Below are 27,690 nucleotides of genomic sequence, written 5' to 3'. Positions count from 1 at the left end.
CCCCGCCCCCCCGGGCCCAGGCCCACCTGCTCCCCGGAGGGTCCCCAGCTCCCCTGGAGACCCCAGCCCCCTGCCCTGGCAGGTCTCCGAGCCCCTCTTCCCTGGAGGGCACGCTGCCCGCCGTCCGTCCCCGAGCAGGGCTCCCGGGCCCGCCTGCCCCGGGCCGGACCGGCCACCCTCTCCGCAGGTCCCCAGCCCGCCTCCCCCGGAGGGTCCCGGCCCACCTGCGCCCCGTCGGGGCCTCAGACCCGCCTCTGCCCGCAGGTCGCGGCCCGTCTCCTCCCGCGGGTCCCGGGCCCGCCTTCCCGCCGCGGGAGCGGCCGCCAGGCCGCGGGCGGAGGCGGCGCCACCCGGGGCGCTGACGTAGAGGCCGCTCGGCGGCCGGGGGTCCCTTCGGTGGGGCCGCGGCTGCCGCCCGCCCGCCGCCCCCGCGCGTCCCTTCCCTTTTGTGTCCCGCGCCGCCCCGCGCACACTCGCGCCCAGCGCCCGGGCCGGCGGGCGGCTCCCGGCTGCGCGCGCCCCTTTGTGTGGACGCGCCGCGGGTGCGCGCGGGCTGTCGTGCGCCCCCGGCCCGTCCCCGGCCCCGGCCCCGGCCCCGGCCCGCCCGGCCCCCGCCCGGCCCGGCCCGCCCGGCCCGACCCGGAGCGCAGCGCGGGCGGCGGGCGGGCGGGCGGCGCGAACATGGCGACGGTGCCGGTGTACTGCGTCTGCCGGCTGCCCTACGACGTTACCCGCTTCATGATCGAGTGCGACGCCTGCAAGGACTGGTTCCACGGCAGGTGAGCGCGGCCCGGCCGCCCGGCCCGGCCCGGCCCGGCCCGCGCCCCGCGCCCCGCGCAGGCCCGGCCCGCCGCCCGCGGCCGCGCGCCCTTTTGTGCCCCGGGCGGGGGCCAGGCCGCGGGCGCCCCTCGCCGCCGCGCACAAAGCGGGCCCGGGGGCCGGCGGGCCGGCCGGGAGCCGGGGCGCCCGCGGCCTGGCGGCTGGCGGGGGCGCAGGCCGGCTCCGAGGCCCAGGCCGGCCGCCGCCTCCCCCGCGAAGTTGCAGGAACTTTCCCGGCGGCCCGGGGAGGCGCGAGCGGCGGGCTCGGGCGCCCGCGGGCTGGGCGGACGCGGGCCCGGGCGGGGGCGGCCGGCGCGCCCACCGCGCGTGGCCGGGGCTCGGGGCCTCGTCTCGCGGGCGGGACCCCTCCGGCCGCGGGCTCTGGCCCCGTGGCCCGCTGTCCCCGGTCGGGAGGGTGACAGGCGGTGCGCCGGTGGGTGTCGTGGCTTTGCCGCCCGCCCCGGCCCCGCGCCCCGCGCCCGTCTTCCCTGCTCCAGGCGGGGCACCCCTTCCGACTTGAACCCTGGGCTCCCGGAGGATGGGTGGGGGCGGCGAAGCTCCTCTTGCCCGCGGCCGTGACCTGGCCCTGCGCCCAGTTTTCAGAGCTGAGGTCCCTTCCCACCCAGAAGTGAGTGGAGGGGGAGCGGTGGCACCGCCGCCCAGACCGCTCCAACAGGTTCCGTGGGCTTGGGCCTCTGCGGACCGCGGGGCTGGCCAGCGCCGTGCCCTCCGAGGCCGCGGGGAGCAGGGCCGGGCCGAGGGGTCTGTGCTGGGGGCTGGCCCCTGACCCCCGTGGCTGTGGGGTCTGGTCCTGCCGGCTCGCATGTGGGGCACCAGGCACCCCGAGTGACGGGGCCTGTTCAACTGGTCAGCGCCAGGCCCGAGTCCCTGTGACAGGGACCCCAGCGAGGAGGGGGTGGGACTCTGGGGCAGGCCCACTGAAATCTCCTGGGCCTCCCAGGCTGCCTTCCTTGGGAGCCCGGGGCTGCAGGACCCCTCCCCCCATTTCCCACCCCCCGAAGCATGAGAGCCTGGGGTGTGGACACTGGGCTATGCACTCCACCAACGGGCATCCTCTCAAAGTTCTTAGCCAGACCAAGGGCGAGCGCTGCCATCTGATCCCTCAGGTCGCCTCAGTTTCAGAGATGCCGAGAAGGTGGCCCTCAGTGCCCTGAGAGTGAAGGGGCCTCTCCCTCCTCCCTAGGCCCACCTGGGCCTGCAGAGCTCCCAGGGTGCCCAGGTTTGGGGAGGTGTGAGGGCCTGGGAGGACCTTTGTCTGGCTGGCCAGGGCCTTCTCCTTCATCCTGGGAAGGCAAAGCCAGGTCTGAGCTAGGCAGGGGATTGGGGCTGGGGGCTGGCCTTAGGGGCTGGTGGCATTTGCTAGGTTGTTGGCCTGGGCAGAGGCTGGGAGAGAGGTGCTTCCTGACACCTTAAAGGGACTGTTTTGGGGAGGCCTTATCTCCTTATTTCTATTTTCTCATCTGAGGTCTTTGATTTGATCCCACACAGGCACAGATCATTTGATCAGCACAGATTCATGTCCACCTATGTGGAGTGGCCCTGGGGTCTGAAAGGGACTTCCCTCTGCGGAGGGACACAGCTTCTTTACATCTAAACAAGGGTCACTTGCAGAAGTGAGCCCTGAGGCTCGGGCCTGCAGTAGTTCCCTCCCCCTCCACCCACACACCAGGGGCCCTCACAGCCCTGGGGCCAGGCCCTCCTCCTCTGCAGCAGGGGTGTGTGTGACATGATGCTGTGGCTCCCAATCTCTAGATAGTCCTGGATGACTGGTGCTCTTTCCAGGTCCACTTACCATCTGTACTGTTGTTTACTTAGTATGAAACAGCTCAACTCACTCTATAAAAGTTTGAATACATTGTAACTTTTTATTTTAAGAGAATTTTAGACTTACAAGAGTTACAAAAACAGTACAGTTTCCCTTTCCCCATCCTTCACCTCCCCTGAAGTTAACATCTCACTAGATCATTCTGCGAGCGTGGAAACTGAGGCAGAAGCACTGGGCAGTACGTCATCCAGACCACAGGCGTCAGCGGATTTGTTTCACCAAGTTTTCTCTCCCTGCTGTCCATTTCTTGTTCCAGGACTCACAGTGCCTTTCACGCTCATGTCTCCTTACTCTCCATAATATTTTTTTTAGAGGGAAGCTTGGTATCATTCCCTGAAGTGGAACTTTAGTATCATTTGCCATAGATAGTACCTGTAAAAATAAACATAACTGTTAAAGTGACAGGCCCTGTCTTGTCCCTCTGTGATCTACCACATCTCTCCGGCACACCACATTTTGAGGGAACCGGAACAGGGTTCTGAGGTTACCCACATTCATGCCAGTGGAACGCACCAGCCGAGAACATGGTTGGGACAGCTCTTTTGTAGGGACAGAGCCTGCTCCCAGGGTATGATCCCCTCAGCACCCCAAGCACCCCTCCCCATGTTCTCTGGGGAGGCCTCTCTGCTGGATTGGGCTAGAAGTGTGCTTAGTCAGGAAGCCAGGAGTCCATGTGCCACCCCTTCTTGACCGTGGCTGGTCACTCTTGAGTCGGGGCACCTTGTCAGCCCATTCAGCTGTCACTGGCACTGATTGGGCCTCACCTGGGAATTGGCTGTGATGAGGAAGGAATGGATTTTGCAGCCAGTCGCCTTGTGAGCTATCTTGTCTGTGTGTTTGGTAGGGAGGTGTGGCACCACGTTGGCCTTGGGGACCCTCCTCCCCAATTAGGTTACCACAAAGCCACCTGTGCCAAGCACTGGACAGCTTCTTGTGTCTTCCACCAGACCCCAGGTGCCCTCCACCCTGGCCTGTGGTGAGGTGTCCAGCCGCTGTGGACCAGTTAGTTGCTCTATGAAGTGACCCAGGTGTTCATCTTGTCCCCACCCTGATGTGACGAGTATCTGTCTCTGGGAAATGGACATGATTCTGTTAAAGTAGCTGACGTCCTAAAGCTTCCTGGCCCTCTTTCAGTCACCTGTTCTATTGAATTTGAAGGGTTCGGGGAGGCAAATAAGTAAAATTGACTTTAAAGAGTTTGAAAGCTGAAGTTGTGTGTAAGTCCTTCAGAGATAAGTTTCATTTAGTCCTCGGTAAACATTTATGGGGGGGGGCATGTTCTCTGTGGGGTGCCGTACTGGCTGTGGGTTCCTGGGATAACAAGATAGATTCCTTGCCTGTGTGGGGTTTCTACTGTGGGAGTCAGACTTGTAGACTGGGAGTTCCAGGCCACCCTGGAGCCCTGTCAGAGTTGCGAAGAAACGTTGTGGGGGCGGGAGTGGGGCGAGAGCAAAGGGACGACATCAGGAACAGCCTGCAGTGGGACCAGGAGGCAGGAGCCATGTCAGAGGCTCTGAGCAAAGGAGTGGTGGGAGGGGACTAAGGACATGGCAGGGTCCTTTTGGTTGCTATGGGGACAGTTGGTGACAAGGGCAGGGGCAGGAGCCACTGTCCAGGTGAGAGGTACAGGGTAGGATGGGGGTGGGAGGAAGTGGGGTGGTGAGAAGGGGTCAGGTTCTGGCGCAGACCCCCCCCCCCCCAATCCCTGTGTGTTCTTCAGGCTGTCTGGGCTCTGCCTGCCTTCCCTGCCAGGGCCCTGTCTCTGTGCCCATCGCCTCCAGGACTTGTCGCCTTTGTGGGCTTTCGCCATGTCCCCACCCCACCCAGCGGTAAGATTCTTGGGGCAGAGCCACATCTAGAGGTCCTTGGCTCTCATGGGCTCCTGGCGACGCAGTGGGGCTCATGGCCAGCTCTGTTGGCCAGCGGAGCATGTGTGTGCTTGGACGGAAGGGAGGGCTCGCCAGGGGTCAAGCTTCAGTGTTGCAATCTGGGTGATTAGATCTGACAGTTAAATCCTAGAACCTGAGATTCCTAAATACCAGGGGAAGATGGAGTGTGGCCTGTTTGACGTGTTTAGAGATAACCATCACTTTAAAACGAGGAATTCTACTGTGTGAATTTAAGAAGTTCTGGAAGAGGTGGGGGATGCCAGCTTCTAGAGGGCAGAGCAGAGGCCCCTGTCCGCCGACCCTTTCCAAGTGAGGTGTCTCCAAGGGAGTCACTTGGAGTTGGGCTCATTGTAACTGGCAGAATGTTTGCTTTTGTTGAAAATATTGGGCTGGAAACATGCTTGGTGTGAGCCTTTTCCATGCATCCACATTTGTTTGGATCCAATTGGTCTCAGGTGTGGCTGCTGATGGCCTGAATTTGGGCAAAGGCTTGGGGGTCTTGGTATGGACCCTGCCACCCCTGGCACCCTGTCCTCTGGGGCCACCCCCTCACCTCTATGCTAGTGGCACCTGGTCACAGGGCAAGGCCTTATTCTCAAAGAATGTGGAGATTTGCTGTTGGGAGTATCAGGCAGAAAATAATGTTTCACATTGAATGTGCTGGAAGAATCTAACTCCTAAATTCTGGCTGTGGGGAAAGCAGAGTGGTCAGTTGGCTTCTAAATGACCAACGTGATAAAAGCACACACTGGGGTTGGCCTTTATGGCCTCAGGGTTTGCTCACAGTCGTCCTCTTATTGGTCCCCACAGTGACCTGGGTGGTTGTCCAGGAGGGCCACCTTGTCCTCCCACTTGTAGCAGAGAGGGGGAGTCCTGCCTCCTCGCCCTCTGGAGATGGACACTTCTGCTGAGGTACAGGGGCAGGGATTGCATCTGGCTTAAGTTATTCTGACCTGAACAAACACCAGCTACTGACAACCCCATTCATGTACATGGTTTCACAAATGCTATGTGGATGGAAACCTCTTTACAGCAGGAAGGTGGCATCTTTCGCCAGGTGAGGATGCCAGGCTCTCTGTAGCGCCCTCTGTGTCTCTGGTGTGCCCGGGTCCCACCAGCCTCTTGCTTAGAGTTGTCTCCATCTTTGCACCTCTGCTCCTCTTGCTCCGCCGTCATTCCCCTGTAATGCGTGCCTTGGTTCTCAGCTTCCTGGCTTGGTGGGCAACCCTAACCACACACTTTGGAATGGCTTGGCCCTGTGTTTTAAGAGTTTAGTGTCTGGCCCTGGCCAGGTGGCTCAGTTGGTTGGAGCATTGTCTTGTGCACCAAAAGGTTGCAGAAGGTGGTGGGTTCCATTCCCAGTCAGGGCACGTACCTAGGTTGCGGGTTCAATCCCTAGTCAGGGCTCGTATGAGAGGCAACCCATATATGTTTCTCTCTTCTTCTCTCTCTCCCTTCCTCTCTCTCTCTCATCAGTAAAAAATAAAATAAAATAAAATAAAATAAAATAAAATAAAATAAAATAAAATAAAATAAAATAAAATAAAATAAAATAAAATAAAATAATAAAATAAAATAAAATAAAATAAATAAAATAAAATAAAATAAATAAAAAACATATCCTTGAGTGAGGAAAAAAAAAAAAAAAAGAATTTAGTGCCTGTTCACTTCCCCTCAAAGTGGTGGGTCATCCATGGAAAAGCATAGAATTCCGATTGATGTCTGGCGTGGACCTCAGCACATAAAAACTAAAGGTCTCCGTGGCATTTGTCCAGGCAAGTGGAGAAACCAGCCTTTTGTTTTTTTAAAAAATTTGGGGTGAAATTCACATACCATGAAATTATCCATTTTAAAGTACACAGTTTATGGCAGTTAGTGCATTCAAAATGCTGTGCAACCATCACCTCTGTCTAGTTCCCAAACATTTTTATCACCCCAAAGAAAACCCCAAACCCATTAAATCACAGCTTTCCCTCCACTTCCCCATAGCCCTGGACAACCGTCCATCTGTTTTGTGTCCCTATGGGTTTACCTATTCTGGATACTTCATATAAATGGAATCATACAATGTGAAACCTTTTCTGTCTAGTTTCTTTCATTTAGCATGATGCTTTTTAGGTTCATCCATGTTGTAGCATGTTTCAGGACGTCACTGGTTTTTGTGGCGGGATGGTGTTGCATGTACGGGTGGACTACAGTTTGTGTGTCCATTCACCTGTTGATGGACACTTGGGCTTTTTCCACCTGTGGCTGTCGTCAGTAGTGCTGCTGTGAACATCCTTGTACAAATATTTGTTTGAAGACCTGTTTTCAATTCTTTTAGGAATTGTTGGGTCATATGGTTATTCTATGTTTACCTTTTTGAGAAACCAACAGACTTTTCCACAGCAGCTGCACTGTTTTACATTCTCACTACCAGTGTAGGAGCGAGCTGATCCCTCCCCATCCTCACCAGCACTAGGTGTTCCCCATTTTTAAAATCACAGCCACCCTAGTGGGTGTGAGGTGGGACCTCAGTGTGCTTTGGCTCGCATTTCCCTGATGGCTGATGATGGTCAGCATTTTTCCAGTGCTGCTTGTCCATTTGTATATGTTCTTTGGAGAAATGCTTATTGACACACTTTGCCCATTTGTAAATTGGGTTGTCTTTTTATTTTTGAATTGTAAGTGCTCTTTATATATTCTGGACACTAAACCCTTATCAGAAACACAATTTGCAAATATTTTCCCATTTGTGGGTTCTTTCTTCACTTTTGTGATAATGTCCGTGGATGCATAAAAGTTTTTAATTTAAATTTTTCTTCCGTTGTTTATGCTTTTGGTTTAATACCTAAGAATCCATTGCTAAATCCAAGGTCATGAAGATTTACCCCTTTGCTTTTTTTTAAGAGTTTTATAGTTTTAGCTCTTATATTTAGTTTTTAAATTTATTTTTAGTTAATTTTTGTACATGATTTGAGGTATGAATTCAACTTCATTTAGTTGAATGTGGGTATCTAGTTGCCCTGGCACCATTTGTTGAAAAAAATTATCTTTCCCTATTGAAATCTTGGTGACCTTGTTGAAAATCATTTGACCATATACATGAGCTCTGGACTCTTCCATTCCATTGATCTGTCTGTCTCTACTTATGCCAGTAGTACACTGTTTTAATTACTGTAGCTTTGTAAGTTTTGAAATCAGGAAATGTGAGACCTCCAACTTTGTTCTTTTTTAAAAATATTGTTTTGGCTTTTCAGAGCTTCTTGCAATTCCCTATGACTTTGAGAATTGCTCTCCACTTCTGCAGAAAGGGCTGTTGAATTTTGAAAGGGATTGCAGTGTAGACCATTTGGGGTAGTATTGACATCTTAACAATATTATGCCTTCTGATCCATGAGCGCGAGATGTCTTTCCATTTATTTAGATTTAGGTCTTTGATTTTTCTTAGCAATGTTTTATAGTTTTTATTGTATGAGCCTTTCATACCTTGGTTAAGTTTATTCCTAGATATTCTGTTCCTTTGGATGCAATTATAAATGGGATCATTTTTGTAATTTCCTTTTTGGATTGTTTATTGCTGGTACTTTTACCCTTTTAAAAAACATCACCTTTTAACGTGTGGTGACTGAATTTCCCGAAGCAGACACGTTCAGGGTGCAGGTGTTCGTGCACGTGTTGGGGTGTGCACATGCTCAGCTGAACGCCTGCGGAGGCCCCACGACCAGAGTGTGTCTACATGCCTGGGGAGGGGTGCTGCTTTCCCTTTTAACCATATGTGTTTGTTGAGCCTTGCCTCTGTCATATCCTGCGTTAGGCATTTTCCCTCCACATGTGGGGACTCCTTGTATTATTTATGGGTCCCTGTTTCTTTCACCCTGACCGTTGAGAAAGCCATGATGGGGTGGGTCAGGGACCACGTCTGGGTGTGCTGCACATGGCTGGAGAGATCAGCTGTGGAGGTCAACAGGACAGCATGATGGGCTGGGATGGCAGTGGTGTGTCTATTCAAGAGCTCCCCACCAGTGCCTTTTCATTGAGGAGAAGGATGGCGGGGTGCCAGAGACCCCAGAAGGCAGGCTGGTCCCAGGGGCCCTAACCTGCAGAATGGGTCAGCACTGCTCCCTGGGGTGAGCTGTGTCCCCAAGAAAGCTTTGGGCAGCCTCTGGCTGTGTATACCCCAGGCTGAGTCCTCCAAGTGGGGTGCTATTTTTTGCTTCACACAGAGGTGCAGAGTGAACCTCATTTTTTCCTACACCCAGCACACCATGGGCTGGGCACATGGGACAGTGTGAACATCTGGGTGGGCCTTGGAGAGGTCCGAGCCCATCAACACTGACCCCTGGGGCAGCCAGTCTCAGCTTGGGTCCCTTACCCTGCCTGCAACCCGCAATCCCAGAGCAACCTATGGGTAGCCCATAGCCTGGCTGTGTGAGCTCTGGTACTTGAAGATCGTGTAATGTTGCAGCTTCACCTCTTGTTTTGCTTTCCCCTTAGAAACCCTGTTAAGTCAGAGTGTGGGTGCAAATCACCAAGAAACTGGGCTGAGCAGGAAGGGTAGTGAGAAAGTGGAACCTGAGTGTGTCCTAGCAGGGCAAGGCGCCCTTCCCTACCTAGGCCTCATCTCCTGGGCTGCCTTTGGCTGGAGAGATGACACAGATTTGGGGGTTCAGGCCCCATTTTCGTGCAAGAGAGACTGAGGCCTGAGGTTCTGGTGCAGCGTGACACTTGGCATCATGACAAATTCTAGAAACTAAGGTGGATCCAGTCTGCCTCCCAGGTGAGCAAGGCTGAGGAGGGGCAGGTGGGGCTTCCTAAGAACTTCCCAGACCCTGTGGGGAGAGGGACCCTGTGGTACCACTTGAGGTAACATAGAGGGGCATGTTGGACAGGAGCTGGGTTCTCCCTAAACTTCCTTTGGCCTACATTTGTGAAACTTGGAGGATTAGTTGCCATTGGTGCTGTGGAGTCTCTTTCCATTTCTAACAGCGCTGGCTAGTCTGCCCAGCTGTTGTGGAGTTGCAGCTCATAAAAAAGAGGAGGGGCGTTTCCTGCCGCTCGTTTGCACCCAGCACCAGACACTTTCTAACTGTCATCTCCTCCTCTTCTCTCATCGGCTCCCAAGGGCACTGCACCTGGCTCTGCTGAGGAGCATCTGCCTGGGAGAGGCCCAGCAGCTGGCCTAGGTCACTGCTGACAAGTGATCTGTGGGACTTTGCCTGGACCTGGGGAGCCTCCCTGCCCCACTCTCTGCTGCAGCCACAGTGAGCAGCTGTGACGGTTTTGTGCGGTTCCTGTTGTGGTTGCAGACTGTGCTCACATTCGAGGCCAAAGCAGCCGGGAATCCCCAGTCTTAAAAGGCCAGGGCATTGCTCACAGATTGCAGTGGGAGTCGTGGGGTTGGCACTTGCCTGCCAAGTGAGGGAGCCCATCAGTCTGTCCAGCCTACCTTGGGGTTCAGGGCTCCAGTCTCAGCATCTGGTCACAGCACCGAGGAAGATACTGGGTCCCTGCACCACTGGGTGGCACATGCCAGCGGCCAGCCTCACAGGCAGTGCCGGGCACCCTCATGGCTGAGGCAGCAGGGTGATGGCCACAGGTGACTCAGAGTACATTGTGCAGGAGGGCAGAAGTGGTGGGGATGCACCTGGGCCAGGAGTGGGAGTTCTTCTTTTATCCTCAATGCAGCATCCAGACAGGAGTGGGACATTCTCTAATTTACCAAGTTCTCTCAGAGTGCTGTGTGCCCTGTATGAAGGGGCAGGATGAAGAGAGACCAGAGACCAGCTGGGAATCCTGGGGGGAGGGGCAGCAGGGGGCCTGGGATGGAAGGCCAACAGCGGAGTGTCTGGCACTCCCCCTTGCCTGCCCCTTGGGAAAGTCAGAGTCAACCACATGTTGCTCCTGCCCTGAATTCCACCCATGTTGCTGGAGGGTGGACGTATCACCTGCTGTTTAGCCTCAAGGTTACGAGGGTCCATGTCATCATGGTGACCCTGTGATCCCAGCCTGGGGTTTGTATAGCTGGCGCTGGCCTGGTCCTGGCACTGCCATGGGCTTCACCTGGGCCCCTGCCTTTCAGGATCCCTTCCACCTGCCTACTGCGCAGACATCAGGCACTTGTGTTTCAGTCCTGGCCCTAGGTGAGGCAGTGCACGACCACGTGTCTAGGGTCTGAGTCACATCTCCCCCTTCTCTGAGCTGCAACTGGTGCAGGACTAGGGCTTCAAGAACCTTTTACCTGGCACCTGCTTCAAAGGACAGGAAGAAATGCCTCTGTTCTCAGCCCAGATCTGTCCAATGTGTGCTGTGTGGTTCCCCCTGACTCCCACGTCCCCCTGCCCCCCAACTCTCTAAAATCTCTGTGGGGCCCTGTAGGCAGCTCTGGCGGTGACCGAGGGGATTCAGTTCAGAAGTCCCTCTGGCCATCTGGGGTGGGGTGGGGAGAGAGCGAGAGACCCTGGAGCAGGCAGTTGTGATGCCACTCTCCTGGGGCCCAACTCCGAACGCCAGACCCACACCCGCATGTTCTCTTCAGCTCTCCAGGGCACGTGGTTTTCCTTTCCTCTCTGTGGATGCCGTGTTCCCCTGGAGTAGAAGTGGGCATTGGTGGGAACAGAGCACCACGCGGTTTTGCTCCTGCTGGCCCTCAGCAGCTATCCCTGCCTCAGGCTATGAAGGAACCTAGTGCTAGATTAAAGTTTGGAGAAGGAGGCAGGCAGATTTGGGTTCAGTTTGAGAAATAACTTTAATAACTGAAACTGGCATCAAACTGGCATCAGGGGCACTAATGTATAGTTAGATCGGGGTTTCTCAGCCTGGCTGTGTGGACACTGAGGCTAGGGCTTCTGCTGGCAGGATGTGGGACCACTCTGGCCTCTACCCACTAATCCAGGATCATGTGTTACGCTGTCCACTCTGGCCCCTGCCCTCCAGTTGCACTGTTGGAACAGGATGTGCTAGTGGGATGTCCCTGGGAGCACTTAGTCCAAGCCCCTCTTTCACAAACAGGAAACAGAGGCTGCACACCAGTGTCCTCTTTCAGCCTGGTGCTCTTTGTGGACCCTGAGGTGTCCCTACAGAAGGACTGGACCCTCAGTGTGTGGGTTGGGTGCCCATGTGCAGCAAGGGGCTGCGGCCAGCTGGACTTGTGGTTCCAGGGAAAGGAGGAGGTGCCCTGATGCCTGTTGGAGTACAAGCCTGCCTGTCATTCTGCTGGGCCACCTTCTCTGCTGGCCTGTTTTTGTTCTCCATGGGGCCTCTGTGTCATGCTGGGGCCTGGCCAGCTCTCAGAGGTTCCAAGGCCTGCTCCCCCATTGAAACTATGGGTCAGGAGCCAGCCTATCACCAGTTCCCTTCGACCCGGTCGCTGGAGACCTAAGGGGCCGCAGAGCCGGCCAGGTTGTTTCCTGGCTCTCACGTCCCTCCAGACACTCTGGTATTCCAGGATTTGGTCTGTTCTTAAGCTCCTGAGGAATCCCTGTGCAGAGACTGCCAGTCTGTCCCAGTGGATGCAGGAGGACATGGCTGCATGCCCGCTCCTGGGCGGTATAGTCACTCCTGGCACTGGCCTGTCAGTGTGAAGGCATGCACCTAGGTAGTGAAGGAGGGCTCTTGGTGAAGTCACCCAGCGACACTTGGCCATCTGTCCTTCTTACCCTCTCTCAGCAAGAGCATTTGTCCAGGCCCTTTGAGAAGTGTCCCATCTTCAGGTTGGAACTTATGGATGAGGCTTCTGTGGTCTCCAGAGCCTGTCGGTGAGTGTCTCTCGGATGGATGGAGGACCTGGTGCTTCCCGTGCGTGAGGTCTGTGTGTGCACCTCATCCTGTCCGCAGGGGGCTCTGTGAGCCAGCGGGGTCCCGACACAGGGATGGGAACACAGGTGCTCCGAGCAGCTCAGGAGCCACAGGCATGCTGCTAGGTTGGAGGTGATCTGGCATGGCCCATGTCCTTTCACCACACTCACTGCCCCTTGGCCTGTGCTGGCTGCTGTTGAAGTGTCCCTGGAAGCCCAGCTTGTGCCATCCTAGCTTCATGGCCCCGGTGCCCTTGGAGTTGGGGACCCAGCAGAAGGCACTCAACCCAGGGGGCCACAGTGCTGTTCCTGCTCCAGGTCCCACACCCTGCAGTTGTGGCCTCTGGGGGTCTAGGGCAAGAACCAGCCGGAGCCCATCGAGGTTTCCATATCCTAATCTTTCCTTTTCTTGTCCTTTTGGGGCAGGGGAGTCGAAGAACAGATCATAAAATGTTCCAGTAGTACAGGACCTTGGAGAGCACCAGTCCCTCCCTCCTCCAGATGCTGTTGCAGTGGAGAGCCTGCCAACCTTTCTTTCTAGGGCTGCCCCCTGGAGGGTCGCAGAATAGAGCTGGCCCCCAGGTCCCACTCTAAGCACCCACCAGGTTGATACTCTCAGGGGTGTGGTGGAACCTATGGACAGAGGCCTCACCTCCCTTAGTCTAGAGTCTGTATTTCTGTTTATATGACCTGGACTGCATTTGCTCTCAGGTCAAATTTGTTTTCCCAGCAACTTTGTGAGTCTTGGGATTGTTAATCCAGGTGGAGGACTGTAATTCCCGGGGCTTCTAGAAAGAGGCATTTGTTGTACATCTGGATACAACTGATTTCCCTACAAACTGCTGGAACAGGTGCTCCAAAACCTGCTTCTGATGCTTAAAGCAACTATTTCTCTATCTGGAATATCTGTTAAAAATCCAGTGGAAAACGTTTAAAAACATAGAAAGAGACATTTGAACATTTATTTACTATATCAAGGATTCTGGACTCTTAGATGATAGAGTTGAGGACATGATTAAGTAAATTATGATATACGCACACAATAGAAAATTATGCAGTTATCAACAATGATGGTTACAACCAGGTTTTAGTGATATGTGAAAATGTTTGTTATGACACTGAATGGGAAAAAAGCAAGAGTCAACATTATATAATATGATAGTTGGTGTTAAGTAGTTGAAACAGAAAACAGCCTGGAAGAAAAGATGCCAACATGTTAAAAGGGCTAAGAGTATTTTTTCCTATAGCTTTTATACTTTACTTTCCATCTTGTTTTCCAGGAGCATAAAATTACTTTTATAATAAAAAATAATATTGTCAGAGTATAGAGGTCATCCTGTCCAGCTTCCCACTCACAGGTTTGTGATTATAGATACTATGGCTTGAGCATCTCCCACTCACAGTCACCAGGGGCAGGAAGGGGATGTCCACTTCAGGACTCCTTGCTCTAAAGGCTGGTATGGGGGTGTCTTTGCCCTTCTGGCACCCCCTTCTGATGTGACCTCCAGTAATGCACATTAGCCTGGCCTGCAGCCTGTCTGCTGAGAAGGGGCCCATCAACATCCATGGCCAGAGCTGCCCTGAGGGTCCCTGTACAGGTGTAGTTTTAAGCCCCAGGGCCCTGTCCAGTCAAAGCCCCCTCCCCTCCTTGAGGACCACCCCAGGCAGTAGGCCTCAGGGTGATGGGTTGTGGATGGAGCCACCATTGCACTAGGAGGAACAGCGAGGCCCCATGCCCATTTCCCAGGGCAGCAGAGCCATCCTGCCACAGCTACTCTCACTCCCAACAGTTGTACCCTAAGTTGGGACCCAGGTGCACAGCCAGCTTTGGAGGACACCACAGCTCCTGAGTCAAGCTCCCTCTGGTGTGTCCTGACATTTCCCTGCTGCAGACCTGCAGATCGGCCACAAAACTCCAATTTACTGCTCTCCACACAAGGGGAGAGCATGTGGGGCCTCTTGCTGCAGAATGTGTGGTTTGCAAGGCCGAGGGAACCCCAGTGGGGGCCCTTGGAGAGAGCTGAGCAGACATCAGCCTCACCAGACAGGCTGAGGGCATGGACCAGTGTAGGTTAGTTCCAGGCTGAGATGTTAAAACTGCTCTGCAAATGGGAGTCCTGCAGGGGCCTTTAAACCGTTACTTGCAGATACCAAATGATTGTTCATATATATTCGATACTTACAGATACTAAATTATTATTTACAGATGCTCCACCTGGAGGTGGAGAGTAGAGCAACCTAAGGCCAAAATATGGGGAGCCACTTCCAACTGGAGCTACTTTAGGAGTGACAGTAAAGAATTCTGAAGATATTACGGAAGCCTTGGGAAATTTAGAATTTTGTGTCGCAGAAAATATTTTCTGAGCACATTCATAATGTGACCATTCATTTTCACAGTACCCATTCTGGAATGCCCTGGGAACATGGTGTCTGTCTGTGCATACGCCCTTCCTGAGTGTGCCAGACACACTTTGCGCTGCACGAGGATGCATGTGGCTGCAGGTGCACCGCCGGGCACAGGTGCTTCACTCTGTGCGTGGCCACGTGGCTGGTCTGCACCACATATGTGCTTGTCCAAAGAGGCCCTTTTTTTTTAAATTTTTCTTACATAATTTACAAGATTTAGTTTTATTTTTCAGCTTTATTGAAGTATAATTGGCAAATGAAATTGTAACGTATGTAAAGTGTAATGATTTGATGTCTTTGTACATTGTGGAAGGATTCCCACCACCAGATTCATCAGCTCACTTGCTCACCCTTTTTTTTTTATGGGGATGCTGAACTCATATTGTCATGGCAGACTTTAAGTACTCTGTATATAGTGTAGCATTATGAACTCTGGTTCCCATGCTGTCCACCAGATCCTCTGACCTTACGTGCCTGGCAGCTGAAAGTTTGTCCCTACCCCCATTTCCCCTCCCCACAAAGGTCCCTTATTCTTGGCGGACCTGGGGTTCCTATAGGGGTTTCCATCAAACAGGAGGTCAGGGTCCTGAAGTTGACCAGTTTCTTTGTTTCACCGAGCGTCGTATTAACTTGGTTTTACGGCCATCTCACAGGACGGGTCCTGCTGGAGTGTTTCGGATTTGGTGGCTCATCTCTGTTTGAGTGGTCATGCCCACGATGGCCAGTAGGACTGCGCATTTTCCCAGGTGCTCGTTTACCAACCGTCCGACCTCTTGGGCAAGCTGCCCCTTGGCTCCGCGTTCCTGACCTGCCCGTTCAGCGTTTAGCAGGGCTCCTCCTCTCCTGTTCTCTGGGTCTGGGTTCTTCACTGAGATAGCTATAGGGCACTTGAAGCCTAAGGTCAGGTGAGTGACTGTCCCAGTGGGCAACTGTGTCACAGAGGTTCCCTTGTTTCTATCAGGACCCCGTGCCTGGAACAAAGGGGGCAGTTGCAGTTAGCATATGCTGGCACCCCCTCTTAGTTTTGGCACCTCCCAGCTCAGCTCACTGGGCGCTCTACTTCCTCTTCCTGCAGCCCCCAGCTGCTCATCCACTTGGGTGGGAGGCCTGCTTCCCGTGGTGACCACCAGCCTTGGGGTCCAGGAGAAGTCCAGATGCCACTAAAAGTAGAGAGGAAAGCCTGACTCACCCGGCTCCTGCCTATCCCTACAGGTGAAATCAGTTGTGTCCATGGTGACATGATTCCCCTGAATGTGACCCCATGTTTGGGGGGCGGCTGCCAAATTCCTTGTCTCCAGAACCTTGAGACTTGACCCCTGTCCCACTGGAAAGGCTATGGGGAGGGGCGCTAGAAGTAGCAGTGCCCACCTGTCCCAGCCCTCGCAGCCATCACCTCGCCTGCTGGATGAGGGTCTTGGTGTCCTAGCACCTCCTGGAAGGGCCCACTGCCCTGCAGACTGTGGGAAGGCCCAGGAGGCTGGCCCTGAGGCTGGGAGAGGGTCCTGCTGGTCGGGGAGATGGGTTGGGGAGGGCCTTCCAGGATGGGGCAGTTCCACAGCGGGCAAGGGTCTTGGCTTCCAAGTGGTTGTTCTCAGTGCTCAGGTCATTCCTGTCCCCGAGAACAGCACCTCTGGAGCTGGCCCAGGTGGCTGGGTCTCTCTGCCCCAGGCTGTGGTCCAGAGCCAGAGCCTAGCAGGCGTCCTGTTGGCCCCAAGCCTTGGGAAGTACAGTCCTTCTCAAGAGGATTCCCCCAGGAGCGTGTGCCCTGGGAGCACATTTGGATGGACTAGCCATCAGGACCCCAGTAAGAGAGTCCGGCACAGCAGTCCTCATGCAGGGAACTTGAACACCTCCAGGGGGACTCAGGAGAGCGTTTCCCTGAGAGGCTGGATCCACTTTGTCCCATTGGTACTGCCTCGCCCCAATCTGACCCAAGCCCCAATCTTTCCACAAGTTTGCCCTTGAAAATGGCTTTTATTGTGCATGTTCTTCATGAGTGATTTCATTTACTCCAGTTTTTCTGCAGCCTTTCTTCCCTTTTAACACAGGCCTCAGTGAGCCCTCCCTTTGGACACCCTTGTTGTCATGGGGCCCCAGGGGTGGGGTCTGCTAGCCATCCCTCTGTGGGAGGTGGGGGCCCCCTCAGACACCTGCCCTCATACACCCTGCAGAGGCTCCTGAGGGTGGTTCCAGGGCACTCAAGGGGCTGGGACTGTGCTCAGGGTTAGTTCTTGTGTTTAGCATGTTCACCTGCCAGTGGCAGGGCGGGCAGGGATCAGGTGGCACTGGCTTGGCCTGAGAGTGGAAGTGCACATACCAGAGCAGGATGGCACCACCACACTATGATGCCACCAGCCCCCCATGACCCCAGGTCAGCCCCTCCAGCAAGTCAAGAAGTAGGACCCCAGTGGACCAAGGAGGGGTTTCTAACAAATTCCAAGTTGGTGGTGATGGAGATTGTGCAAGGAGGTGGGGTGCCTGAGGTTGGAAGCAGCGATTTAAAAAAACTAAGTGAAGGGTGTCTATATTTTGAAATGGGAGCCAGTGCCAGTGAACAGCTGTGGGGGACCTGCTAACCTTGAGGACACTTGGTGACCATCCCTGCATTTCAGCTTCCCTGGATTGGCCTAAAGCATGTGATGTCATAGCTGGGACAGGGTGCTCATCCCTCATCTCACACATGGGGGAGTCAGAGCTGGAAGAGGGCTTAGATATGCCCATCGCGGTACCAGATAAAAATAATTTGAATTTCTGTCTACCTGAAATTCAAACTTAACTGGGTATCTGATATTTTTATTTGTTAACTCTGATCACCCTTGGTGTAGACTAGCCTCGTATCTCTGTCAATAAGATGATTAAGATGACACAAAGGTGGGATTTCCAGGGTCCCAGCACTTCTCAGGGGGGAATCTGGCTGTTGGGAAGTCCTGTGCCCCTGAGCTCGGTCCAAACTTCTTTCTGTGGGAGAGAACCCTACAGTGTGTGTGTGTGTGTGTGTGTGTGTGTGTGTGTGTGTGTGTGTGTGTCGTGCATGTGCGTGCATAGGTGTGGTGTGGTGTATGTATTATGTGTGTGGTATGTGAGCAGTATGTGTAATGTGTGTGATGTGGTATATGTGGTGTGCATGTATTTGTAGTGTGTGTGTGAGTGAGATGTGTAATGTGTGTGGTGTGTGGTGTATGTGGTGTGTATGTATTTGTGGTGTGTGTGTGAATGATACATGTAATGTGTGTAGCAGCCTGTGTTCAGCATTTGGAGGAGAATTTGGGGAGGCCCTCGTGAGCCCTCAAGGCCATTGGTGGCACACGCTTTCTCCTGAAAGGAAAGCAGCTGCACTGGGAGGGGCAGGGTCGAGTTTTCTAGAGCTTTACCTGTGATTCTCGTAGTCTGAAATCTCTTCAGACTGTGGGAGCCCCAGCCACCCCAGACCTACTGCTCTGTTAATGTGAGGCTGCCCAGCCTTCCTGCAACCTCAGATCCCAGTGGCCACTCAGTCTCTGCCTTCTTCACATGTAAGGTAAAAATGACAGGCCCACTTTGTAAATTGCCAGGAGGACTGAGGCCCAGGCCAATGGCCTCTCTGTGGTCTCATCCTGGCCCCCATCAGTCCCAATGCTGTGGCAGGAAGCTGCAGACTGGGGTGGGCAGGCCTCAGCCCTCCGCCCCACTGCCAGAGGTACGCCTTTGGAGAAGATGGTGAGAGACTTAGGGAAGCCTGTACCCAGCCCCTGACCAGCGGGGACTTGGCTCCATGGGGAGCTGGACCTGATAGGAGCGCTCATCTGCTGCGTTAGAGGAGCAGTAACTTGTGTGTTCGGGAATTTATGAGAGAACTCGAACTGTGACCTCAGAGAAGTAACCCTCTTGCAGTAACTGTGTAGCTGCATTCAAGTGTTTCTAGAACTTTGCTGAAACCGTGCACACTGGCCAGTGCCTGGCCCCAAGCACAGCCTTCCTGGGTTTGGCTGTCCATGTACATGCTGCCCAGGGAAGGGACTGCTCTGCTGTCAGAGGGAAGTTGTAAGTAGCCTCACTTTGTAAAATAGTTCATTCTAAAGTAAAAAAAAAAAAATTTATTGTAAAATAGCTCAGTCCTGAGAGAGGAAAATAATATCATAGCAGAGTAGTGCTGAGTTTATAGACAGGCTCTGGCTGGGAAAGCACAGCACGCGCGGGCCAATCCTCCCCCTCCCCCATACTGTCTTTATTTGGTGAAGAAAACAGGAGAAAGGAGCTGACTGTATACTTAGAGTCAGTGTTTCGTATTACTCAGCATTTGACAGGGGGGCTGGCACCCTGGCTACTCACGCTGTTGCCTGGAGGTCCTCCTTGGCCCTGGCACGATCAATGCTGGAGGCACATCAGCCCCAGCACCTAATGGCCACTCCAGGAAGGTTCTCGAGAGGTCGTGTGCCAGGCCCATGTGCTGTTCTTGGAGGAGGAGGAAGGGGTGTTGTTCCCAGTGGTTTCCAGGTAGTGAGGCTGCCCCCCCCCCCCCCCCCCCCCGGGAAACATGGGGCAGTGATGGCAGGAGTGTCATGGAGAATGGGAACAGGGCCCTGGTCCCGGCCTGTAGTGGTAAGGTGGTGGTAACACTCATCCTGCCCGGCCTGTGCTTCTGGAGCTGAGCCAGGCCTTTCCTCAACTCCACATAGCTCTTGGCCACTGCTCTCCTCACCTCCTGGAGCTGTTTTCACTTGTGTTGGACTTCCTGCTGCTCTTTCATGGCCATTAACTCTGCTTTCCCACCTTCCCATCCCCCCCCTTACATTCTGGGTGATTCCAGGTCACCAATTCTCTGATCTTGATGGAAATACTACACAAGTATTGCTTAAACTGTTGGTGGAGTTTTAGTTTTTAACGTAATTTTTTGATTTCTAGAAGTTCTGGTTTTCCAGATTTGTCTGATCGTTTTTTCTAGTGTTTGTTCCACATTTTGGAATATTTTTTCTGCAATTATTTAAAACAAATTTATTTCCTCTATTAAATCACTATTATGCGATGTGCTTGGAGGTTTAGCCCTACTTTTGCTCAGAGTAGATTATCTTGTGTTTGGAAATTCGTGACTCGGGAGAGGGCCACCGTCCTGACCCAAGTCTGCCCAAGCACAGCTCCCACGTACCTGCCCCACAGCATCGTTTCTCGGGGCATCGGAGCTTCTGGGACAGTACCCTAAAGGCATTCAAGGATTTGGTACCACGATGAGTAGTATGGGACTGTGAAAAGTGGGGTTGATCAGTAAAGCCACCTGCATCGTGGTCAGGGGATATAAGGCCCAGCACATGTCCACCCACAGCCCTTCTGTGGTCTGCGGCCCTGCTTCTACTCCATAGCATTCAGGTGCACCTGCCATGTTCACCCAGCTGGAGGCATGTCCTGATGTACTAAAGGTTTTCCACATTTCCCCACAGCCTCACGTTTCCCAGGGCGTGGTACCCGTCAGTCCCTAAGTTGGTGGCATCCTGACTCAGGCCTCCCTTTATGGGGCACCGGGTGAATCAGAAATCCCCAGAGCCAACCTTTCTGTTCTTTGGACTCCCTGTCGGCAGAGTCCCTGCAGTGAGGTTATTTGGTCAAAGGACCTGGTTGTGTGGCTCACTCATGGCAACACTGTCCCCCAGGGCTCTCAGGTGTGGCCCCAGGTTATGACAGGCTGGCAAGGCCATGGGAAGATGGAACCTTCTGGTTCTCCCAGAGCCTGGGGCTGGGGCCCTCCCTAGGAGTCTCTCCAGCAGGGAGGGAGTGACACAGAGCTAAGAGGCCCCTGAGTCACCTGGACCAATTGGGGCACAGTTGTGGGAAGGAAGCCAAAAAGTGGAAAAGGACCCTCAGGTCTGCAGCCTCCCATCCTGGGGGCCCTAGCTGCAGAGGCAGCTGGCCCAGATGATGGTGCTTGTGTGGGAACCTCACAGGCGCAGTATTGGTGCCCTGGTTCTCAGTGCACAGGTAGGACAAGGCCCGACCTAAATACTTGCTCCCCTCCCCTGGGCCCATCAGTTCTTGGTGGGAACAGCCAGGTCTGGGAAGGGACAGTGGCTCCTGGCTGGAGCTGGCACTTCCAGCCACAGAGCACAGATCATTCTCAGGTGGTGGACACAGTCTGTCCTGTGGTTGTGTTTTGAGGTGCTGTGGGCTCCTCAAAAATACTGCTGGTGCTGGACTCCTGCTACCCACACAGCTGGGTCACGGACCCCTCCCCCAACCCCCTCCAAGCCCAGCCCTCACCTCAGCTTCAGGGTCCTGTGCAGCTGGTACGTGTCTGCCCCCACTGCTCGAACATTCACCCCATGGGGTCCAGGATGCTCCGTTATCTGCACACTCAAGTGGTAACCTCAGCCTGGGTCTGGACATGCTGGGTGCACCCCAGGCCCCTACCAGCCTGTAAGGCCAGGACCACCTGGGCCCACTGGTACCCCTGCACCTATGACCAGTAGTGCCCCTTACGGGCACACCTGCCTGTGGAAGGGGGCCTCATCCTTCTCTGAGAGCTCTCGGGTGCAGCTCAAATGCGGCCCCGCTAGCATCCCCATGTGGTTGTGTAGGGACCTGGCATAGTGCACTTACCTTAAAACTCACCTTGATACCACACATTCATTAGTCAGCACCTGGAGGCAGCTGGCAGCCACCTCCGGTTTCCCCAGAAGAGGCCAGGCTATCTGTGGCTGTCCCAGATGCCTGCTGGCCAAGGGGCATTTCTGCTGAGTCAGGGGAACACCCTGGCCCAGACCAGGAGCAGATGCGGGAGCATTGGGAGGACCAAGGGGGAACCCTGAGATAAGGAGACCCTGAGGGGTTGGCGAAAGCAGATGGCGCTCCAGACCAAGCAGTGGACTGGTGGGCAAGGGCTGAGTAGGAGTGCGGGGGGATGTATTGGGGGGCAGAAGCCTGCACTTGCCAGGGGCTGAGCACCTCCTAGCCTGGAACCTGACCTCTGCTCCTGGTGTCAAGGACTAGGAGAGGAGCGGGCTTGGTGGGAGGCAGGGAAGCAGGAGACCTCGCTTGTGAGCTTAGAGAGCTGACAGCTCTGTACATTTAGTATTCTAAAGTGAAATAGCAGCATACTTCAGGATCTCATTACCCAGTACGTCAACATTTCTTATGTCCTAGCCCTTGTCCATTTGCTTGCTCATGTTTTACTTGTTTTAAATGTTGTCTGAGACAGATATTTCTATACGTCTTTTTAGTGCTTTGTTCATAATGTTTTCCCATTTTGGCAGCTTTTCTCCAGCATTCTCACCAGATGACTCCGCATGTTTCTCTAGGATCTTTCAGTTAGTAAGTGTGCAGACTCACATGGAGCTTTTCCTCTCTGATTAAAAAAATGGACTTAATTTTTAGAGTAGTTTTAGATTTACAGAAAGATTGAGTGGAAAGTGCAGAGTTCCCACATACTCCTTCATTCACCGTCGCCCAGCCTCCCCTACTATTAACATCTTGCATTAGTGAGTACATTTGTTACAGTTCATGAGCTAATATTCATATATTATTATTAACTGAAGTCCATAGTTTACATTAGGGTCATTCTCTGTGTTGTGCACTCCGTGGGTTTGGACAAATGAGTAATGACATGCTTCCTTCTATCATTATATCATACGGAATAGTTTCATTGCCTAAAAATCTTAGATGATCCCTCCACCTAACCCCTGGCAACCACCGAGCTTTTTCTGACAACACAGTTTCTGTCCGGCTTTTCCAGAATGTCATATAGTTAAACTCATATAGCATGTAGCCTTTTCAGGCTGACAGTTTTTCAGTTAGTCATATGCATTTCAGGTACTTTCATGTATTTTCAAATCTTGATAGCTCATTTCTTTTTAGTGCTGAGTAATATTTCATTGTCTGGATGTACCACATTTTATCCATTCGCCCACTGAAGGACAGCTTGGTGGCTTCCACATTTTGGCAATTGTGAATAAAGCTGCTGTAGACATCCATGTGTAGCAGGTCTTTGTGTAGTCAGCCATAAGTTTTCAACTCATTTGAGCAAATACCAAGAAGTGCAATTTCTGGATCATGTGTTAAGAGTACATTTAGTTTGTAAGATGCTACCAACTCTCTTCCAAAGTGGCTGTACCATCCTGCATTCGCACCAGCAGTGTATGAGAGCTCCTATTGTTCCACACGCTCACCAGCATTTGGTGGTGCCAGTGTTCCAGGTTTTTTGCCATTCTATTAGATGCATATGGCACCTCACTGTTGTTTTAATTTGCATTTTCCTGATGATATAAGATGTGAAACATATTTTCATGTTTATTTGATATCTGCATATCTTTGGGGAGGTGTCTGCTAGGTCTTTGGCCCATTTTATAATTGGGTTGTTAGTTTTCTTATTGAGTTTTTATGAGTTCTTTGTGTATTTTTGGATGCTAGTCATTTATCACATATATGTTTTGCAAAGGTTTTATATGTGGCTTATCTTTTATTTTCTTAAAAATGTCTTTTGCAGAGAAGTTTTTAATTTTGATGAAGTCCAGTTTTATCAATTTTTTTTTCTTTCAGAATCATGCTTTTGTTATTGTATCTAAAAAGTCATAACCAAACCAAAGTCATCTAGGGTTTCTTATATGTTATCTTCTGAGATATTTATAGTTTTGCATTTTACATTTAGGTTTATGATCCTTTTTTTTTTTTTTTGCATGTAGGTGTCCAGTTGTTCCTGTACCTTTTGTTGAAATGATTATCTTTCTCCACTGTATTGCCTTTGCTTTTTTATCAAAGATCAGTTAACCATATTTATGTGGCTTCATTTCCGGGCTCTCTATTCTGTTCCATTTATCTCTATCTCTGTTCTTTTGCCAATACCACAGTACTGTATGTCTTGATTACTGTAGTTTTGTAGTAAGTCTTCAAGTCAGGTAATGTCAGTCCTCCAGTTTTGTTCTTCAATATTGAATTGGCTGTTCTGGACCTTTTGCTTTTCCATGTAAACTTTAGAATCAATTTGTCAGTATCCACCAAATAACTTGCTGAGATTTGACTGGAATGTCATTGACTCTAGAACTCAAGTTGGGAAGAACAGATATCTTGACAATATTGACTCTTTCTGTCTATGAGTATAAACTATCTCTCCATACTTTGTTAGATTTATACCTAAGTATTTCATTTTTGGGGGTGCTAATGTAAGTTATTGTGTATTTAATTTCAAATTCCAATTGTTCATTGCTGATATATAGGATAGTAATTTGCTTTTGTATATAAACCTTGTATTCCACAACCTTGTTATAATCACCTTTAGTTCCAGGAGGTCTTTGGTTGATTGCTTGGGATTTTCTACATAGATGATTATGTCATATGCAAACAGAGACAGTTTTATTTCTTCCTTTCCAATCTACACATCTTTTATTTCCCTTTCTTGTCTTATTTTATGAGCTAGGACTTCCTGTACCATGTGGAATAGGAATAGTGATAGTGAATATCCTTGCCTTGTTCCTGATCTTACAGGAAAAACACCTAGTTTCTCATACTAAGTATATGTTAACTGTAGGTTTTTGTACTTGTTTTTTGTTTGTTTGTGTTTTTTTTATCAAGTAGAGGAAGTTCCCCTCTATTTCTGGTTTGCTGTGAATTTTTATCATGAAGGAATGTTGGGTTTTGTCAAATACTTTTTCTGCATCTATTGATACGTGCATATGATTTTTTCTTTAGCCTGTGTATGCGGTGATTTACATTAATTAGTTTTCGAATGTTGAACCAGCCTTGCATACCTGGAATAAAATCTTCTTGGTCATGATGTATAGCTCTTTTTATGCAGTATTGAATTTGATTTGTGAAAGTTTTGAACGAGAGATTTTTACATCTATGTTCATGAGGGATATGGGTCTGTAGTTTTTCCTTTTGTCTTTGCCTGTCTGGTCTTCCTGTCTGTCTGGTTTTTCCTCCTCTGTCCTTGTCTGTCTTGGGTATTAAGGTAATGCTGTGCCTTATAGAATGAGTTAGGAAGTATCTCCTCTGCTTCTAATTTCTGGAGGAGATTGTAGAGAATTGGTATAATATCATCCTTAAATCTATGGTGGAATTCATCACAGAACCGATTTAAGCCTTCTGCTTTCTGTTTTGGAAGGCTATTAATATTTGATTCAGTTTCCTTAGTACGTAGAGGCCTAATCAGATTCTTTATTTCTCCTTGTGTGAGTTTTGATAGATTGAATCTTTCAAGGAATTGGCTCATTTAATCCAGGTTATCAAATTTGTGGGCATATAATTGCTAATAATATCTCTTTATTGTCCCTTTAATGTCCATGGGATCTCTTTCATTTCTGACATTAGTAATTTGTGTCTATTCTCTTTTTCCTTATTAACCTGGCTAGAGGCTTATCGATTAGTCTTTTCAAAGAGTCATCTTTTGCTTTCATTGACTTTTCTCTATTTGCTGTTTTCACTTTTATTTATTTCTGCTCTAATTTTTATTTCTTTCCTTCTGCTTACTTTGGATTTAATTTTCTTTTATTTTTCTAGTTTCCTCTGGTGGAAGTTGAGTTTATTGATTTTAGATCTCCTTTTGTAGCTATAAATTTCCCTCTAAGCATTGCTTTGGCTGCAGTCCACAAATTTTCTTAAGTTGTGTTTCATTTTCATTTAGTTAGAAATACTTAAAAATTTCTCCTCAGACTTTGTGTTTGTGTTATTTAGAAGTGAGTTGTTTAATCTCTAAGTATTTTGGAGTTATCCTGAGATCTTTCTATATGATTTCTAGTATAATTCCATTGTGATACGAGAACATCATTTGTATGATTTTAATATTTTAAAATTTGTTAAGGTGTGATTTATTGCCCAGAATGTGATCTCTCTTGGTGAATGTTCTGTGTGAACTTGAGAAGAATGTTTATTCTGCTTTTGTTGGATGAAATACTAACTCTGTTATGCCAAGTAGATCGGGTTGATTGATGATATTGTTCAGTTGAACTATGTCCTTACTGATTTTTTTTGTCTTCTTTGTCTGTCAGTTATTGATAGAGGATGTGGAAATTTTCAGTATGACAGTGGATTCATCTATTTCTCCTTGTGGTCTATAAGTTTTTACCTCCTGTATTTTGATGCTCTGTTTTAGGCACAGACACATTAAGGGTTGTAATGTCTTTATTTTTAGAGTAGTTTTAGGTTCACAGCAAAATTGAGTAGAAATCAGAGGGGGTTTCCATATTCCCTCTACCCCTACACTGTCCCTTTACTTTTAATCTCTATGTGTTTTTATATTTAAAGTGGGTTTCTATAGACAATGTATAGTTGGTTCTTCTTTTTCCCCCAGTCTTACTGTCTCTTTTAATTTGTATAACATTGACATTAAAGAAACTATTGATAATGTTGGATTAATAGGAACAGTATTAGTTTTTGTTTTCTATTTATTGCCCATGTTTTTTTTTTGTTTTTGTCTTTCACTCTTTCTGCTCTCTGGTTTTCATCGAGCATTTTATGATTTCATTTTTTCCTCCACTTTCAGTATATCAGTTATTCTTCTTTTAAAACTTTTGGTGGTTGCCATTGAAGTTTATATATGTACACACACACACACACACACACACACACACACACGACTGAGCCTAGTCCACTTTCCAATACACTGTTACTGCTTAATACACTGTTACCGCTTATGGGCAGTGCAAGTCCCTTGTAACGGAGCACCCCAGACGTCCCCTCCCACCTCCTGTGACATTGCCATAGTTCATTTCCCTCATCCATAAACTACAATCACCAAGTACATTGTTGTTATTACTATTTTTGAACAAATTATTATCTGTTAGATTACTTAAGAAGAGGAAAAGAAGAGACTTTATGTCTCCTAACTTATGCCTTCTCTAACGTTCTTTCTTTTTTATGTGGGTTGTAGTTTCTGACGTGTGCTCTTTTCCTTCTCTCTGAAGACATTCTTTCAACATTTCTTGCAAAACAGGCCTACTGGTGAAAAATCTCCTCAGTTTCTCTTTGTCTGATAAAGTCTTCATTTCTCCTCAATTGTTTAGGGGGTAGTTTTTCAGGATATATGATTCTAGGTTGATGGTTTTTCTTTCAAGCCTGTAAGTGTTTCGTTCTACTCCATGTGTATGCTTTCTAAAGAGAAGTCTAATGTAATTCTTATCCTCACTCTGGCTTTTGTTTCAGGATTTTCTCTTTGTCATTAATTTTCTGTTTGAATATGATATGCTTAGGTGCCGTTTTTTTTTTGCTGTTGTTTTTTGTTTGTTTTTTATCCTGCTTGGTGTTCTCTGAGTCTTTGGGTCTGTGGTTTGGCGTCTGCCATTAATTTTGGAAAATTCTCAGCAATTTATTACTTCAGATATATCCTCTGGGTTTTTTTTTGTCTTCTCCTTGTGGTATTCCTATATGTTACACCTTTTGTAGTTGTCCCACAGTCCTTGGTTATTCTGTTTTGTTTTTTTTCTTTTTTCTCTTTGCTCTTAATATTTGAAGTTTCCATTGACCTATCTTCGAGCTCACTGATTCTTTCTTGGCTTTGTTCAGTCTAATGACGAAGCCACCAAAGGCATATTTCTTTTATAGTGTTTTTGATTTCTGGTATTTCCTTTTATTTTTTCCTTAGGTTCCAACTCTGTGTTACATTGCCCATCTAGTCTCACATGTTGTCCACTTTTTTCATTAAAGCCCTTATCATATTAATCAGTTATTTTATTTTGTTACTTTTATTTTTTGATTAGTTTGCATTCCATACTTTTTTGCGTTAGTTTCAGGTGTACAGCACAGTGGGTAGACATTCATATAAGTTATAAAGTAGTCCCTCCAATAATTCAAGTGCCCACCAGGCACCATAGTTATTACAGTACTGTTAACTATATTCCCTATGCTTTACGTTACATCCCCATGCCTATTTTGTAACTACCAATTAGTACTTTTTAATCCGATCATCTTTTTTTTAGCCTGTTCCACAACACCCCTCCCTTCTGGCCTTCATCAGTCTGCTCTCTATATCTATAAGTCTGTTTATATTTTGTTTGCTTATTTT

The 27,690-nt window shown here is 50.1% G+C and overlaps 1 protein-coding gene across 1 annotated transcript in view; it reads left to right on the top strand.

Annotated features, from left to right (window-relative positions):
- Positions 1-614: 614 nt before the first annotated feature.
- PHF2 (PHD finger protein 2) overlaps positions 615-27,690 on the top strand; it is an 85,233-nt gene continuing 58,157 nt past the window's right edge. The window contains exon 1 of the mRNA XM_081152381.1: positions 615-779. Within this exon, the coding sequence (XP_081008507.1) occupies positions 682-779 (98 nt within the window). The 5' untranslated portion in view covers positions 615-681. The remainder of the gene's footprint in view (positions 780-27,690) is intronic.

Source organism: Miniopterus schreibersii (genome assembly GCF_964146895.1).
Source record: "Miniopterus schreibersii genome assembly, chromosome: 11".
Classification (NCBI taxonomy): domain Eukaryota; kingdom Metazoa; phylum Chordata; class Mammalia; order Chiroptera; family Miniopteridae; genus Miniopterus; species Miniopterus schreibersii.
Note: the sequence above shows the minus strand (reverse complement) of the source record. Positions and strands in the feature narration are given on the sequence as shown.